This window comes from Ptychodera flava, chromosome 13 (assembly GCF_041260155.1).
Source record: "Ptychodera flava strain L36383 chromosome 13, AS_Pfla_20210202, whole genome shotgun sequence".
In the NCBI taxonomy this organism is placed as follows: Eukaryota; Metazoa; Hemichordata; class Enteropneusta; family Ptychoderidae; genus Ptychodera; species Ptychodera flava.
Window position 1 is genome coordinate 5,923,205 of NC_091940.1, and position 19,122 is coordinate 5,942,326.

Genomic DNA, 19,122 nt, shown 5'->3' on the forward strand with positions numbered 1-19,122 from the left:
ACAACCTGATACGGTTGTTGAACTTACATCTAACACTCTCTGACATTTTCATTTTGCTAGAAGTGCCTAGGGAGAATTATTGTTTGCTATGCCAAATTATAGGGCGTTCATATTCAGTTGCTGTGTTTGCAGCCTGTCATAAGCCCAGTGAGTGAGTTGAGTCATAAATTGAGTATCGCAGCCGCCCATACATTTATTTGTTCATGTATTTAATTATAAAAATTAGATTAGGATCACTCCATCACCAGTGCATTTCATTTTGAGCATACTAATGAGAGAGATAAAATTCATAGATTTTGACTTCATTCAATTAAAGTGTCAAATGCTGGACACGTTATCACATTCAGTGCAAAGGTAAATCTGAAACTTTGAAATTCTGACCTTTTTTCTGCCAACACCATTAACGTAAATTTTTCCTTTTACTGTTATCCAAGAAAATATCACGTACACATTGAATCAGAAATATGAAGCTATTCCCAGAAGATCACCAGTATGTGGTGAATTGAAAGAACTTCTGTGTCTGTTGCTTCTATGAAACGTAGAAGGTATATGTTAATTTACACCTAAAATGTCAAAATTAATTGTTTGGTTAGAGCTTACTCTCTTAAATTCTGTGATTTAGAAAGATAGCTGAATTGATATCAGTTGATCATGATGGAAGCACATTTCTCTGCTTTTAACCTTACATCTATGTAAGTCAGCCTTAATCATTGAAAATATTAGAGGTGAACCAGTATGGACTGACATAAATAACCTGATATACAGGAGATGTAAGGGGCTGTACATAAATAAGAAATGAAAATCATTGCATTGTGGGAAGGGAATTTTAGCTGTTTTTTTCAGTTGTCATGCACACTCTCACAAACTATGCAATAGCTACACCAAAGTAACCCTGGTGTATTTGTGACACTGACTGAATCACACACAGTTCAGATTTGTTTCTAAATGTTTGTCATTCACAAAACTGTCTGCAGTTAAATTTTCAAAACCCATTCCAGCAGTTTACCATGTTAGGGGTATTGCAAATTTTGAATCATATATGGTTTTGTTGTTGGATTTTTGCACTTCCAACTTTTAGTCCCAACGGACACCGTCCGGGGGGGACTTATAGGTTTGGTCATGTCCATGCATGCGTGTGTCCGCGCGTGCATGCGTGCGTGTGTGCGTGCGTCGGTCCGTCCGTTCACGCAGATATCTCGGACATTCCCCAGTCAATTTCTTTCAAACTTTGCACAAGGATAGTACCCTACCCATACAGATGCACGTTGATTTGTTTCACAATGCGATCAAATTTGGCCGTGTTAGAGGACTTTTTAGTTTACACGTCCATAGACTACCATGTATAAGGCAATTGTCCATAGCCTCCCATGTGTAAGGCCAAGCAAAATAAAAATTTAGTTTCTCATCGTATTCATATTGCAAAAAGGATGCAGTGACACAGTTTTTAGTCCCAACAGATGAAGTCCAGGGGGCTTATAGATTGGGTCATGTCCGTTCGTTCGTCCATCCATTCATCCATCAGTTCACGCAGATATCTCAGATATTTGACAAAATGTCACGTGACCTCAGTGACCTTTGACCTCAAATACACATATTTGTCCATAACTAAGTAACCACAAGTGCTACACCCTTCATATATGGTACGTTGGGATACCTTATGATTCCACATATTGTACCTCATTAATTATGTGCATATCTAATTTTGAGCGAGCCGATAGAGCTAGAGGTCTGATTTTCGGTATATAGGGATAACTTAGCAATACAATTTTTTTGACAAAATGTCACGTGACTTCGTTGACCTTCGACCTCAAATATACATATTTGTCCATAACTCAGTAACCACAAGTGCTACACCCTTCATATATGGTATGATGGGACACCTTATGACGCCACATATTGTACCTCATTAATTATGTGCATATCTAATTTTGAGCGAGCCAATAGAGCTAGAGGTCTGATTTTCGGTATATAGGGATAACTTAGCAATACAATTTTTTTGACAAAATGTCACGTGACCTTGGTGACCTTTGACCTCAAATATACATATTTGTCCATAACTCAGTAACCACAAGTGGTACACCCTTCATATTTGGTATGATGGAAGACCTTATGACACCACATACTGTACCTCATTAATTATGCACATATCTAATTGTGAGCAAGCCAATAGAGCTGGATGTCTGATTTTTGGTATATAGGGATAACTATAGGATAGAAATTTTTTGACCAAATGTCATGTGACCTCGATGACCTTTTACCTAAAATATAAGTTTATGTCAATAAATAAATAACCACAAGTGCTATGTCCTTTATATTTAGTAGGATGGGAGACCTTATGACAACACACGCTTTACTTCATTAATTATGCACATATCTAATTCTGGGCAAGCAAATAGAGCTAGAGGTCTGATTTTTGGCATAGAGGGATTAATTAGCAATACAATTTTTTCCCCCAAAATGTCACATGACCTTGATGACCTTTGACCTTGATTATACATATATATGCATAACTCGGTAACCACAAGTTCTATACCCTCCAACTTTGATAGGATATTAGACCTTAAGATGTCACATCTTGGACCTCATTTATTATGAGCATTATGTATTTCTTGGCTGGCCAATACAGCTAGAGGTCTGATCTTTCTTTCCGATTTAGAACCATAACTAAGACATGCCTCATGTGTTTCAAATTGGGAACAACGATATAGACCTATGTGCCCATAGATCTCAACATTACACTCCAGTGATACTTCTTAATGACCACATTTCCCTGGGCCATCAAGACTAATACTCCTATTACAAGTGGGGACTATGTCATTGTCAATGACTTGTGTTAAAGAGATAAGGAGGGGCTTGACGTCATATGTACCGGTCATGAGCTTTTGTTAGCCATGTGCATGTTTTAATTATTTTATCACCCTCACTGATAGCATCTGAGAATGTTATTAGTATTTTATGTGTCATACTTGTGGTCATGCAGTACAGTTCCCTTCTTTGGAATTCAAAGTCATTCACATCATAGGCATTTAGTGATATGAGATGTAACCACTGATACCTGGTACACAATCTAAGGTGATGAGGTATGAAAGAAATGGTCATCAGGGTTATCCACAATAGAGTGATGTCAGGAGATTTGAAAGCAGTGAGCACTTCCAGCTAAATGGTACAGGTTCCCATCATTCATCAATACATGAGTTAATCATTATTCAGGATGTGAATGTTTGGACAATATCAAAAATAATCAAAGATACATTCAATGGTGCAATGCTAACTGCTCAAATAAACTTACATCATAGATTCTGGAAAAACATATAAATTCAATTTTGTAGTTTGGAAGTAGGATATTGCTATCCTGCACTGAATATTTCACTCCAAACCATTTAGAATGCAGTATGCCACTGTTAATTTTCTTACATTTTCATGCATGACACTTACTTTCTGCATATATCATGAACTTTATAAAGGAGACTTTGATTAAAATGTACTTGAATGTTGTCGGGAAGTCTCATGAAGTTGCCTGCTAAGTCTTTGAATTTAGGTCACTCTGTACGAGATTTGTGATAATGTTCTGATTCTGAGATGTGCTTTGAATGCAAAAACCGTGATTATCTCACGCATCAGTGAGAGGATAGAGTTTGAAGCAAACTCCTAACACTGGGGAAATCAAGGTCTCAACTGATTGCAACTTTTAGTAAGTAGTGAGTAATCAATCACTACTTGTCCAAAGATGTCAGACATTAAGTAGCTGACCAGCTGAATACACTTGTACAGTAGTAGATACATATTGATTATCCAACCGGTGCATTCAGAGCATATTGTAAACACAAGGTGACTCTTCCTTCATATGTGTAAAGGTAGCATTGTTAAATGCCTCATGTGGATTATCTGACAGTATGCATCCATAATAATATGTCATACTAAGCTTTACAGTGTATCTTGTGTAGAAAGTGCAACATAATTATAGTATTCATGTATGCAAATTATGTCAGCAAGTTTTGCTAAGTATGTAAATTAAATGATAATGACTTTAACTTATTAACAGTAATGAATATTCATAGATCACTAGGTATGCATTACATATTGCATTAAATAAGATTTCTTGGGAATCTGTTGCACAAAGAGCTTATCCTCAATGTACAGTACAGAATATAAGGTGATTAAAAACAAAACCATATACTACTTAGCTAGATCTATTTACTATGATAATAATTATTTTACAAGAAAGTATAACTTTTGTGTATTACAAAATGTGCCATATAATTTTTCTAAATAAAGGAAAGTGGTTGTTACTAATACAATAGGATTAGAATGTCTTCAATGAAAAATGATTGAATAGATAGATTTTGATAGAAACTGTAAACCTAACATGTTATTGTGAAAGAAACTAATACTGCCTTGGTATACTAAATTTTAAGCTTGGTTTTCTTGAGCAATACACATAAAACATCACTTAATATTATGTAACAAAATATAGACATATAAAATGTGGATTTGAATGTTTTTTGACAATGTCTTATTTGGGGGGGGGGAAGGGGCATTCACTGAGATTTCTTGATTTTATGCTATTTATATGAGTGGGACATAAGTGCCCACTTTGTATTCATCACTCATAATGTACAAGATCATTTGCAGTGATTCACAAGGAATCTTCATTCACTCTACTTGTGTGGGATATTGCAGTCCCATTGAAATGCAGTGAATTGAGCCAGGGAAATACTGAACACTATACACAATTCATATTATCTTATTCAGTCCTGTATTGTCTCCAGTTTCTGAAGAGGATTAAATTACATATTGTTGTTGCCCAAAGCTTGTACAAAGCTGTTACATATTCCATTAGACAGACAATGACAACATTATGATTATCTTCACTGTATTCCTACCATTTGTGTGAATAATATCCTGACATTTGGAGCTGAAAGTAAATTCTTCATCCACAAATTCATACTTGTATCACAAGGAGAAAGCAGCTATCTGAAATGAACTATCATTTCAGTGTTTCATGCCCTTTACTTTATTTTAAGTTTCATCGTATCTGTTTTTCTGTGAGTACAAATAGAAATTTGTCATGGCAATCACTGTAGTATTTCTATTCGCTTTATCGTGTACTTTACTATGTGAGATATTAAACAGCAGAGCTATGTCTGTTTGATTGCTGGTCTGGATAAGTAAATGTTCTGTAAGAATTAAGTCTATTTCTTTTATTATCTAATACAATTAAATTGACATAAAATTAAAAATCAAATATTTCTGTTTGATCATGTTATTTTTGGCTTTCAAAGACAAAGATTTTAGATTTTCACCATGGTTTTTACAGCACCATTACACTAGTCTTGCTTTGTATCGAGTGAAGCAATTACAGAAGTGCACTGGCAATAGCATGGCTTTCATTACTCTGACCATTCAAGCATTGTCAAATACCTCATTATCAACTAATCTTCATCAGCTACAGAATTGGATTATCATGCCCCAGAGGAATTCACTTGTACAGGATTTAAGCAAATCAAGATAACCAATGAACCAGTCACAGGTAACCTGAAAACTGTCTGGCCTCAACAATCCTCCCTCAGGGGCCTTTAGTCAACAAACATAATTTGATTTTGATTTCTTCCCATTGCAGACAGGAGTTTCATCCGGCTGAACCAGCTGAACAAAATAACCAAGTGGTTGCATGATTTCAAGGCCAAGACGAGATCAACTACTCTTCCACATGACATCATTGCATTTGATGTTTTGTGTGGAGACTTTAATTTTGACAATATGTCACCAGGTGAGGAATTTCTGCCTGAGTGTTCATAGCTTGAGCTATTAACCTACATTTAAGATATTGCTCATTTATGAATAAAGTTATAATGCTTCTAAGGATGTGGGACCATTTTATCAAATGTATACATATATCATTACATGAGGTGAAATGGTATAGAAATATTCAAAGGGCCTTATCTTCATATCACTTCATTTCTGGAGTGTTGCCATATTTTTCCGTTTTACACTTGATAGGTACTGATCCTGCTTAAGCAAATATTTCCTCTTTCTGACTGCCCTACAATTTAAAGGCAAGAAGACATACCTTTGCTTCAACAAAATTCCCATTTAATAGTGGTAGCTTGATACTTGGTAGGTTTGTAACTTTCAGAAATTTTGAGAAGGTACTGAGAGAGTGGAAATTTACCAGTTTAAAAGATCACAAGGTCCTAATTAGGTGACCCTATATTTATCAATTAACATCAGTACAAATAGCAACTCTGTTACCAAGTTATTGTCTGATGCAGTCATCCAATCATGGACATTGATCATTAGAGTTTTGGTTTAATGTCACTCATGCAATTACATTAATTATTTCTGCAAGGAAACAATTGGTATATTAATGATAATTCATTGGTGAGAATGTTGTGTAACTTCTCTATAATGAGAAAATCTACATGGAGTCAAACATTGATTACCATTTTCTTTGAGAAATAATTTATAGTCAGAAACAGTGTCAAGGGTCAACCCCTGATTTCAAGGGTCAACCACTTTTCTCAAGGTTCAATTACTTTTTATACAAAACCATACACATTAGTGTATATACCTTCAATATTGTAATTACAGTGCAAAAAGCTGAAGGGTTTTGTCCATACATCATGCAGTCATCAATCAATGGAGATTGTAGTACATCAAGTATTAGAATTACTTTTTATAGCGTACATACAGGTATACAGAATGGGAATGAATATAGATGATGTGCTCTGTTAGTTTTGAAACGGGACTTTGAATTTTGGAAAGTGCTGGTGTTTTCCAGTTTGTAAATGAAGTTATATTAATCATTAATAAATCCCAACGTCATTCTTTAATTAATAAAAGTGTTATCTTTACTATAAAGTGAATTCTTTGGCTCTGGCAGAATTATTTTTAAAAATTAGAGGATATTTCTCACTCGTAATGCTACACATTGATGTCTTTCATCCAGATATACTCCCTTGATACAGTAGGTTTCTTCTCACCTTTTCAATTTCCTCAAAAAAAAAACCCCACAAAGTGCAGCATATTTGTGATTTGTATATTCTTTGAAATAGTTAATTTTACTTGGATTAAAATTTAATTGATTTGTCAAACAGACAATACAATCTATTGTTACTTCACATTTCACTTCCATTAATCAGCATATTTCATACATCACCAACAAGTAAAGAATTTATGTCCCAGGAATAGCTAATGCCATCACGGTATTCAATATAATTCACATTATTTTGCCAAGGAGAAATACTGTAATTGTAAAGATAATTCTTTTTAAATTTTCCGCATAAAATCTCAATTATATAATGTGATTGTGTGATTTTGTGTTTACTAAAATGTTTTACTAATATTTCCAGGTGATATGAGTAACTGGAGCCACCAGGTGTTGTCACAGTACTCTGATCCATGCAGAATGACAGCTGGATTAGATCAGACTTGGACAGTCGGCACAGAACTCAATGAAGAAATGCTGTATGAAGATGAAGTAGCCACGCCGGAAGGCTTACAAAGGTCAGTTCTAATCAAATACATATCCATCAAGGATATAATGTGTCATGATTGTGAATACAGGGGTGGGAAAAAAGTAGGCTTCTTTTGATAGTAACAAAGATTTTATCATTGTCACGTTTTCCCAAAGGCGAAATGCATTTTGAAGGTTAGAATAATTTTATATCCCTATATTGAGATGTGTTCAATACATTTTTATCAATAATTTTACAAGAACTCTTTTAACATAAGTGAACCTCTGAAATCCAGTAGATAACCCTGCCTCTACAGCTACAGTCATATTATCAGCTAGTCATTAGCACATATACTGGTATATTTAATAGATATGCTCCCAATGGTATATTTAATAGATATACTCCCAAAATCATTTCCAATTTCACCATCTAAGGTATCAATGAAAACAGCAATACACAGTCAGTGTTATACATTTAGTCATATTAGTAGTATTTCATTCGAATAATACAGTCAGTGTCATAGATTTCTATCTGTAAGTAGTAATATATTCAAATAATGGGAGAGAATATGAATTTAAACCTTTCACCCCCAGTTCCCTGTATACAGGTCCAAGATCACCATTGATAACAATGGGTTTGGGTGGAACCATGGTGGTGAAAGGGTTAAGAGTTATCAGGACTGTTCTGATCCTAACATAAAAATACTGCCAGTACTTGTCATTGTGCGTTTCCTGCTCTTACAAGAGAGGTCACTTCCAGTGTCTCCCACTGTGTTGGTCTTACTTGATTGTGTGTGAAAAGAATGCACTGCCATCATTAAAAAAATGAAGGCATTTACAAAAATTTTGAATTTGCATAATACGTACAATGTAATAATAATAATAATAATAATAATAATAATAATAACAATAATAATTTTATTCCACAATAACACACCGGGAAGTGTGATATAGCAAGTTACAAAATAAAACGTTACACACTTAATTGGGTTAAGCTGCTGCTGGGGGAGATTTGGTAGTGTTAGAAATATATCATACAAGTCATTGTTGATGACACAGTCCCCACTGTTAATGGGTACTTTGATTACAGGTCCTCAGAGGATAGAGTCCTCTTCATTAGGTCTGTGATAAAAATACTTTTGAATAAATTCGCTTGATACATGTCTGAGTTGTAGTTCAAGACATGAAAAAATCATAATAAAATTGCCACACGGTGGCCATATTGGATCATTCCCAAACAACTCAATGTGCATATGTATGACATAGGTGAATGTCCTTGTACCAACTTGGATTAAAATCGGTTGAGATATGCCTGAGTTATGGCTTTGTACATGAAAAAAATCATATCAAAATGGCCGCACAGCAGCCATATTGATTGTATCACAAAACAAATTAAGGTGCATATATATGACATTGGTCAATGTCCTTGTACCAACTTTGAATAAATTCGCTTGATACATGTCTGAGTTATGGTTCTGGACATGAAAAAAATCATAACAAAATGGCCGCACAGCAGCCATATTGGATTGTATCACAAAACAAATTGAGTTGCATATATATGACATTGGTCAATGTCCTTGTACCAACTTTGAATAAATTCGCTTGATACATGTCTGAGTTATGGTTCTGGACATGAAAAAACGTAATAAAATGGCCACACAGCGGCCATATTGGATCGTATCACAAAACAAATCAATGTGCATAGCTATGACATTGGTCAATGTCCTTGTACCAACTTTGAATAAAATCTGTTGAAACATGCCTGAGTAATGATTCTGTACATGAAAAAATCATAATAAAATGGCCGCCTGGCGGCCATATTGGATTGTATCACAAAACAAATTGACGTGCATATGTATGACATAGGTCAATGTCCTTGTACCAAGTTTGAATAAAATCGGTTGTGATATGCCTGAGTTATGGCTCTGTACATGAAAAAATCGTAACAAAATGGCCGCACGGCGGCCATATTGGATCATATCACAAAAAAAATTGACATGCATATCTATGACATTGGTCAATGTCCTTGTACCAACTTTGAATAAAATCAGTTGAAACATGCCTGAGTTATGGCTCTGTACATGAAAAAATCGTAATAAAATGGCCGCCTGGCAGCCATATTGGATCGTACCACAAAACAAATCGACGTGTATCTGTATGACATATGAAGTAATCCTTGTACCAAGTTTGAATGAAATCGCTCCAGGCATCTCTGAGATATCTGCGTGAACGGACGGACGCACGCACGCACGGACGCACGCACGCACGCACGGACATGACCAAACCTATAAGTCCCCCCGGACGGTGTCCGTGGGGACTAAAAGAGTTACCCTACTTTATCTTCAAAAGCCATAATATGAAGGAATTTTTTCCCTATCACTCAAATGTTCAAAATTCTGAAAATGTGACTGCATATTTCTACATGCTACATATTTACTACACTTCATGATATGATGAAATTCATCTTCTACAAGAGACTTTCAAAAATTACATTGTACATACATTTTCAAATTATACAACTCCACCAGGTCAACAACATTATGCTAGGAGAATGATAAAATTAGTTTAAACTTTTCAAAGTAGACAATTGAAATAGGTATCATGACAAAACTTATACTTTATCAAGCAAAGACACTTCCTGGTCCAAGAACAGCAATGAAATCATGGATTGAAAAATAACAGAGAGAGACAGGGAGAGAGAGAGAGAGAGAGAACAAATTCAAGATGTCATGTTCCAAATCATATGAAAATAATTTTCAAGATATTTTCTTTACCTTCAAACCTTTGAAATTTTGCATATACCGGTACATTACTTGAGCAAACCTCAACCTTGGATTGCAAGTCCAGGTTTTGTGTTCATCAAATAAGATAAAACCTTACTGTTGTAATTTTGACGAAAAAAAAAAGACTAAGGCAAAAAATATTTATGGCTCTCTTACTTCATATAAATCTGGCTTTTATTTGACATATACAGTGTGAAGCAGCAATTTGAAAAAGGATAAGTAAGTTACATCCTCATGCCCCAGGCAAGACTGCCAAAAATTTACATTCGTTTCCCAGTCTATTAATATTGAATCGTGTATCTTTAATGGCCATAGTTGAATGTTTCCTACGGAAAAGGAATTAAATACTAGTACCAGTCTCTTAAAAAATTCAATGTAAACCAAAATTGCAGGTCATAAATATTTAGGCCTGCAGGTGGGTTTTTATGATGTATTTGATTGATCTTGGATATTTCATAGCCATAGAAAATGTTAAAGATGCAGATTAATGATTCGTTCTGTATCTCAGAATTCACTGTCAACATTTCTGAAAAATTTATATTCCAGTACTCATACTAGAAGCTGAATAATCTAAAGTTTCATTTAATGCGTGATCACGCAAGGTTTTTAATCTACTTGTCAGTTAGCAAACCACATGGAACTTTTCAAGTCTTCCAGGACATAGTGCTAATTGCATAGTTAGACCCTCATTAGCTGTAATTTTTCTTGCATTTTACTTGTACTTACCAATAAAATGCCATCTAGTCTTCAGATTTCCCTGATTAAAGTATAGTGTCTTTGAAAATGTCACTATTTCAATCCCTTGTGATGGATTTGGTTGATTAAATTCAGGTTACTTGCCCATATATTAATTTCCAGCGCCCATATTTTAGTTTCAACTCAAACATATATTAGGTTGTTAAAATCAAAGTTGTGCATTCATCACCTATGTTTGATAAATGTTCTATGGTCACACTTCAGTAAGCATTTTTACATGAGTTGGTTTTGTCTTACAAAAAAATTCAGAAAGATAATAGCAAATGGGACTTTACCTCAAGTCAGTGCAAGTCTGTAACTGATGGCACTGCTTGTCTTATGCATTGAGACAAAATCTGCTGAACACACCTGCCATAACAAAGTTTCCTATGTGAGGCCTTCACAGAGAATAGTCTGTTTATTGCAGATTAGTTGATGTTTCAGTGACAGCAGAGTATAAGGCTGAATGTCTGAGCTGCCTGAAGTTTGCATGTAAATATCAATAGTATCTTAATACTGCCTTTCATTTACTGTTCTTTCTTCTATAGAAATCCAACCATGTATTTGAAAATGGCAGGCCTAGGTTATACTGAAATTGAAATGAAACTGATAAACAGAGCTTTGACCTCCATATTTTAATGCACATTGTGTGTGGGTATTATAAGGTTAAAGCTGTAGTAAAAAGAATTGAAAGTGAAAGACCAAACTGTCAGTGACTTTTATGGTATCTTGCCAATCAATCAAGCTTGTATTAAAAGTGTTAGGCATGTACCGGTACTATAAATATAGTAAAAAGTCATGACATTCGTCATGGTAACAATTCATACTCAGTTTTATGTTGTACGGTATGTATAGTACAGCTGCCCAGTGCATGTATATTTGGTTTTGATCTTTTCAAATCAGAAAATTCCAATAGCAATATTGCTATGATCAGTATTGAAGCAGAACACAAAACTGATAAAGAAACTTTCTTATAAATGCATAAGCCTTAGAAAATATTGGCAGATGAGTAAAGAAAAAGAGTAATATACATTATGTAAAGTATGGTTTATAATAAAAAAATACTGAGGATGTCCTTTCAATAGATCTTGGTATTGATTTTGTACTATTCAAGCCACACAACTTAAAAGTACACAGAGCCCTGAAAGCATCTGATCATGATTGATTTCATCCTTGAGGAGTAAAACTTTCTATAACTCTTTCACTGTAACTCAACATCTCAACATCTTCATCTGGGAAGTGAATGTAATATTGCAGCTCAGTGTTCTCCCCAGGATTTTGTTAAAAGAGGGCGAAGACGTGGTGCGAAGAACCACACGCGGTCGTGGGGGAGGTCAGGAGGGGGTGTCCCCCCTCCTGCCATTGGAGCTTTTAAAAAACAGAGATTAAAAAAGTGTTATTTGGTGGCATTTGGGGAGTATTTTTTCAGATATTTTTCATATAAAAAAGCTCAAAGGAAAAGAAATCTGAGACAGTGTTCCGTAACTTTATTCCAGTTCACTGATTTCAATGTAGATTATATTTTTGAAAACGAAAACATAGCGACAGACAAACATTTATTCATCGATGTCAAAATTATCACCATAACACTTACGCTTATGTGTTCTCAGCCTGATACACGTACACGTCCGACCGAGTCTAACAATAGTTCGTTTTGCTTTGGGAAAGAATACACAAGCAAAATTCTAACCTCCTATAAAAACTTCAGAGTACTGTGCTGTCCTTGGTTACCCTCAAGTTCCTAGGCATGTTTACTCAGCTGAGTCGGTTACCTAACCACGGCCCCTGACCGTGGCTAACGTTACGGCCTGTGCCATGCAAATATGGCTGCCATCAATGAATGAGTTGCACATGGGCTTATGATCTCGGATGACATCACAAACTCGCGAGATTTGCAAGATCGAGAGAATTACGTTTGTAGCCTGCAGGATCGACGCTCAAGCTTGCATTTTGCTTGTAAATCACTGTCAACTTTTTTTCCCCCGTACATTGTTTTATTTTTCAAAAAATAAATCTTTTTCATTTCTGGCAAGGGGGCGCTCGGAATTTACAAGAGGGCGCCACGCCCCTGTTACCTTATTCAGGGAGAACACTGCAGCTGGTCAAAGCAAAAAATTGGATCATTAAAAATTTACTGATTAGAAAATAGAATCATAGGGGTCATCTCTTCGAAATACTGTATCTCCATAAAGTTTTTTACAGGAATTATCTTTGAAATGCGTGTAGTACTATAATCAATGTAACATATATGTTGCAATCAGTGATAAAAGGAATATCTTTCTGAAAAATTGATGAGTCGTGATTGTTCCATTGGTTGAAATGCATTACGACAAGCAGGCAATCAAAATTCAAGACAGGAACGCTGGAAAAGGATCATCCATTCTCATTTGCTGTAGTGGTTTCAGTTTGACGTAACATCGAATTGAATTCAATCAAGATTTACAGAAGATAGGATGTCCCTATGCCCTTTGACATACTCCTGGAAAAATTTCAGCGAGCTATAAAAGTTTACTGTACTTTGGCATGTTTTATTCAATAACGCCTTTAGGAAATCAGCTGACTGGTAGGAGCCAGTGAAATTTTAAATCTCTTATATGGCTGAGAATGATTTATAACCAAGCAGGCCTATTTGTCACAGTGAAATTAGATACTATTTTTCATGTGCCCATAAGGGTTTGACTAACTGAAAAGTACCTGTCAGAGATTGTTCATGACACAGCGGAATATAGATTGCATTCATGTTTTACAATTAGATACATTTATAGGTGAATGACTTCAACATGGAAACTTTCAAATGAAAAAACATGGCACTACCTCAACAGATCACGTGAAAAGAATCTTCCTTTCCCGTTGTGAGATCTCCCATATAAAAATGCTTAGACAAACAAGAGAGAGTATATAGTAAAAGTTGTTGCAATATGTCTATGACTGTTAGCGTTTGATGACTTTTATTTATATACTTTTTGTATCTTTTCACCAACCTGCCAAAAAGTATCAATGATCATCTTCCGCAAGCTGACACTTCAAAAGATATATCCAGAGTTGGTAAGATATGGTCTGTAGATAAAAAGAGTCCTTTTGCCAGTAGTTAGTTCTATTCACTGCATCAGTTTATACTCCTGTTGTTGTATTCAAAGTTTATTATTGTTTCATTCAAAAATATGCAAAGCTCAATATTTGATCTTATGGTTCTTTTTAATATCAATAATCCGGTGTGTTGTGAGACTTTCCGTATGGTTGGCAAATGACATATGTAACACACATGTACATGTGTAATGGATTCCATGGAAAGTGCCAGTGAAACAGGTACTGCTCTGGTGGCTGCAGCTTACGTCTTGTCACGTAAGTCTCCTTATCAACCTGATGTGCATAATACTGCAGAAATCTCATCCTAATATTTGGGTAGTGTGGACAGGCAGTATCAATGTACAAGAAAATACAGCAAAGGATGGATAAAGCATGTTTTGTGGCACTGTTAGTTTATATCACTAAAGTTGCATAATTTAGGGATGGAATTCAAATTCAGTGTTGGATATCAAAGTCTGTTTGTGAAATTTTGCCTCAAATCAACCCATTACTCTGAACTTAGGCTGCGTTCACAAAAAACGTTTAGGGGGGGGGGGGGGCTGGAGGAATTCAGGGGGGATTCGAAAATTTTGGGGTAGTGGAGGGGGGGGACTTGAAAATTTTGCTCTACCTGTAGGGGGGGGACTTGAAAATTTTTGGGTCCCTTTTGAGTTTTACATTTTCCAATTCCAAGTTTTTGTAGGTAATTCAATGAAAAATAAATACCATTTTTATGTCATCAAAATGTTGTAATGTTAGTAATAATTTAACAAAATCTAGAACCATTTTGTCACATTTCATGACTTTTATCTCGAAAAAATCTAAACGTGTGATTTGTCGTAAAAAACAAACTTGAGCCTCGTAACAGGGCAGAAGCTGCAACTGTTAATGATTTCTGCAATATTTCTATGCAATATAACAACTACAGTTTCTTGCTATCTCCCTACAGCATGCTCAAACACACAATATTTAGTTTGTCGACAAAGCCTGTATATATAAATATAAATATGTATTTGGTGATAATTTAATTGGAGTCCAGACTGACAGTCAGTTGTCAGTGATACAAATGCATGGTACACATACATAGGCTGTGATAGCAAGCTCAATACTGGACAATTCAACATGCTGTAGGGAGTAGAACAAGAACGCAGTTGTAAAACTGAACAAAAATATTGCCAAAATTATCACAGTTAATATAGCTACTGCCTACGGGTAGTGTCACTATCAGATACTACCCTGCTACAGCAGTGTCACTGTCACGTACTGCATACCTGAACAGTGACAGAGACAGCTCTGACTCTGATGTACATGGAAGAAAACAGAGAAATTTTTGAATTCTGGCATATGAGAATAATCAAATATTAAAGAAAAAAGATGGAGTCACCATGCTTGATTTTCTAAATTTTCACACTCTTATTATAAAATGATACAGAAGTAAAACTTTGAAATATAGTAAAGACTAAAAGAAAAAAATATGTGACCAAATGGAATTATTTATTTTTTAACCAAATTTGCAATTATCACACCCAAAATTTCAGAGATTAAAACATTTATTTGATGGAATATTTTAACCTTCCGGTATTGTCAATTTTGAGTAGCATCTAATTCATATAGGTCTTGTAGTTTTGAAACAATTTTTTGGTAGGTCACTGTGCAATACGGCAATTAGCCAGAATTCACAATTTTCCTACTCTCTCATGATTGCATTTTGTGTGCTCTTCAACAGGAGCAATTGACCTGGCCAGAGTTGGATTAACTCAAGTTGGCTTTTAGACCAATAAATCTAAAAATTCACTGATGCATTTAAAGAACTTGCCTTGGGAATATGACTATACAAAGTGCTAATACAGGTAGTGTTGAACACCTGTGAGCAGAACGGCCCAATACATGTTTATTTTTTCTGCGCTCACATCCTTTACAAATATGCGGGCCTGTGATAGTTGGGGGGGGGACTTGAAAAATTTTGACCATATAGAGGGGGGGCATTTGAAAATTTTTTAGGGTACTTAGGGGGGGATCTGAAAAAAAAATAAGATTTCAATCGAGATTCCTCCAGCCCCCCCCCCTAATCGTTTTTGTGAACGCAGACTTATCACAATTTGTTATGTCACCACTTTTAAATAAAATCAATAAGACATCCTTCTTGAAAACCCAGGGACAAGTGGATTAAAAAATATTACCCATCTGTAAACTCAAAAAGTAGTCACCCTAACAGTGACAGGTCTATTAAAATCTGTTCATAGACTTAGAATATACGGAAAATTCAGTTCAAATTGGGGGATCATGTCAGAGCCTGTTGGATAAGTTGTTGCAAACAGAAATTTGTTACTTGAAACTCAGGAGATTTCTTAAAGTTATACAGTCACCTGAATCTAAATATGTCCATATATGGTCAAAGGGGCGTTCCTTGGTATTCAAAATGCCCATGTGAGGAAGCTGTTTTTAAAAAGCGGCTACCCGCTTAAAATCTGTGATTGGTTAGATTTTCTCTTTCCATGGTAACTGTGGCAAAATTGAAACAGGTGACAGTATACCTTTAATCAATAGATAATAATAATAATCATCATCATCATCAAGGACAGGTTAATTGTTGTCTTTCTCCCAAGTTGTATTTATTTCTATGGTTTGTCTATGGAGCCAGGTAGATAGAGGATTAATGAGAATATTGTGAAGCTCACATCTCTGTAGTGTTTTCTCTGCTTCTATGATTGTATGAAATTATAATTCAGCATTTATGCAGGGTAGGAGTGACACTACAAATGTACAGGTCAGTTGTTGAGTCTCTACGTTCACAGAGTGTACAGTATATGATTTCACAGCTTTTCAGACAAAGTCTATATCATATTAAACATAAACATTGTTACATTTGTATGTCAATCACTTTGATTATTATATTTAAGCATGAAATAAGACTGAGCCTAAATGATCAAGCCTGCAACTAATCTAAACTTGTGGTCAAATACCTTAGTTTGTAATGTGATTGCAGATGTTGAATGCACTGCATCGGTCTGCATGTATAGTTGATTACATGTTAGCACTGATCCAGGATTGAAAAATGTAAAATTTATGCATTATCATTAAAATTTATTATTGGACGTTAAAAACACCACTTTATTCTCCTGACACATAGTGCATTTAGTGGATTCTACCAACCAATAATATGCATACGTGAAGAAAATGTAACTAGATGTTTAGGAAGGGAAACAGGCGCCTGCCATGTAAATTTGTGACATATAATATAATCCCCTATGGAAGAGTAGCAAAACCTCTCAAGTGTGTAATGGTTAATGTTATCCTCTGGGAAAACCTGGCAATTGGAAAATTTGATTATCAGATATCATCCCTGTGTTGACCTGAAAAAATGGAAAAAAATGAATGTGATGTCCATAAATTCTGAATGCCCCATTTTGAATAAAGAGAAGCATGCTTTAGTGTGAGATGGACTGTATTGTGGGTGTTCCAAAACCTTCTGACTGAAGTAGGTGCAATGGTAGATGGAAGTGTGTGCTTTTACCTAGGATTTGATTTCATATCAAAATTGATGGCTTTGTCAAGGTCATGCTGGCTCAGGTGATTTTCATCCCCAAATCTAATTTGTTTGATATCACCTTACAAGTGCTTCATACTGTCACTGAGAACACTTCTATCCATCCTTAGTGTAATAAACAGCTCCACAGCTGTGATACTTGCAATCATGCCGGCCAGTCCATGGATAATATTTTCTAGACAAAAACTGCAATACATCAACCTGGATAAAGTGTTGTCTCTCATTTTATTGCATATATAGGAACAGCCAGATTACCCATGTTCAGTTTATCATTTATTTGAATCATGGGGAAAAGCAAAGATGATACTTTATTTCAATATGCATAAACAAGCTATCAAAACTGAATGCTAAAATTATATACATATCGAAAATTACACTAGTAGGATTAGAATCAAAAGTAATTATTTCTTTTTTATTGCTTTTAAATGCTACAGAATGCAAAGTATGGCAGATCATCGTACTATAGCAGTGACTGTACTATTGATAAAGTACCCTTGTACTAATAATACCAGTATGTACAATGTCTGACTCTCATTAAAACAGCAATTGAGTAACCACTCAGCTTAGCTTAGAAATCACTTAGGGTATGGCCACAGCTGTGAGCTACCTGCCATCTCTTACTATGTAAATAAATTATGCCGTCTTCAGAACTAGGGTGCTTTGACAAACCACAGTCCCTCCACGGAGGGACTGTGGACAAACCTTTTTGGTGCCCATGCAATGATCATGTATAGTTGTGCTATTTTTTGAGATGTTCATGAAAATTTGTAGGCAGTTTTGTTGCATCTAAGTCAGAAAATTCTCAGTTGCTTGTCACAAGATTTTCTACACAGCCTGGTATAGTTTTAACAGTTTTATACAGATGTTCAATTATTGGGGATGATTATTTTAGTTATTGATGGTATTAAATTTGTGTATTGTATGATTTCAAGGGGGCAACTAAAAGTGCTGCTCTAAGGCTTGCTGTTTGAACAGTACCATCACTTTCCTCTACTATCTTTCACCATACATTTGTTATTCCATAAAATTTTTCTATAACCCTCAAAAATCATGTACAATATATAGCATATGCATGGGCGGACTAAAACTTATGCCCACACTTTTCTGAAGGAGCTTTAAACCATTCCCTTTCAAAATTTAGAATAAAAATCAAGGTTCAACTTGCAAATAATGGTGCTGAGAAACAAATTACGCAATATTTACCAATGTTTGAAACTCAAAATGGCTTCCATCCCAGTGGTGACTCTGTAGGGAAAAATATTTGTTTTGATTGTTACATAGCCAAAAGTTTCTTCCTCAGAGAGCTCAAAATGAACCTCCACTCCCCCATCGCCCCCTCCCCAAGCAGTGGACCATAAAGGAATTGTAACTATTTGAGAGTCAGAATATCTGTCCCTGGGGTGCATTCCATCTCATAGTGTCTTTGTAATTTACACATTAATGTTGAGATCAAGCTGATCAACATTGCATGTAAATTAACTTTTTGACAATAAACAATAATTTTGCAGAGTCAGTTGATAGGCATGCTCATGATA

General features: G+C 35.3%; 1 protein-coding gene across 1 annotated transcript in view; it reads left to right on the forward strand.

Annotated features, from left to right (window-relative positions):
- Positions 1–19,122, forward strand: part of LOC139147246 (sphingomyelin phosphodiesterase 3-like) — a 97,297-nt gene that overhangs the window by 67,388 nt on the left and 10,787 nt on the right. Inside the window, exons 3-4 of the mRNA XM_070718271.1 lie at positions 5,621–5,770; positions 7,353–7,506. Of these exons, the coding sequence (XP_070574372.1) occupies positions 5,621–5,770; positions 7,353–7,506 (304 nt within the window). The remainder of the gene's footprint in view (positions 1–5,620; positions 5,771–7,352; positions 7,507–19,122) is intronic.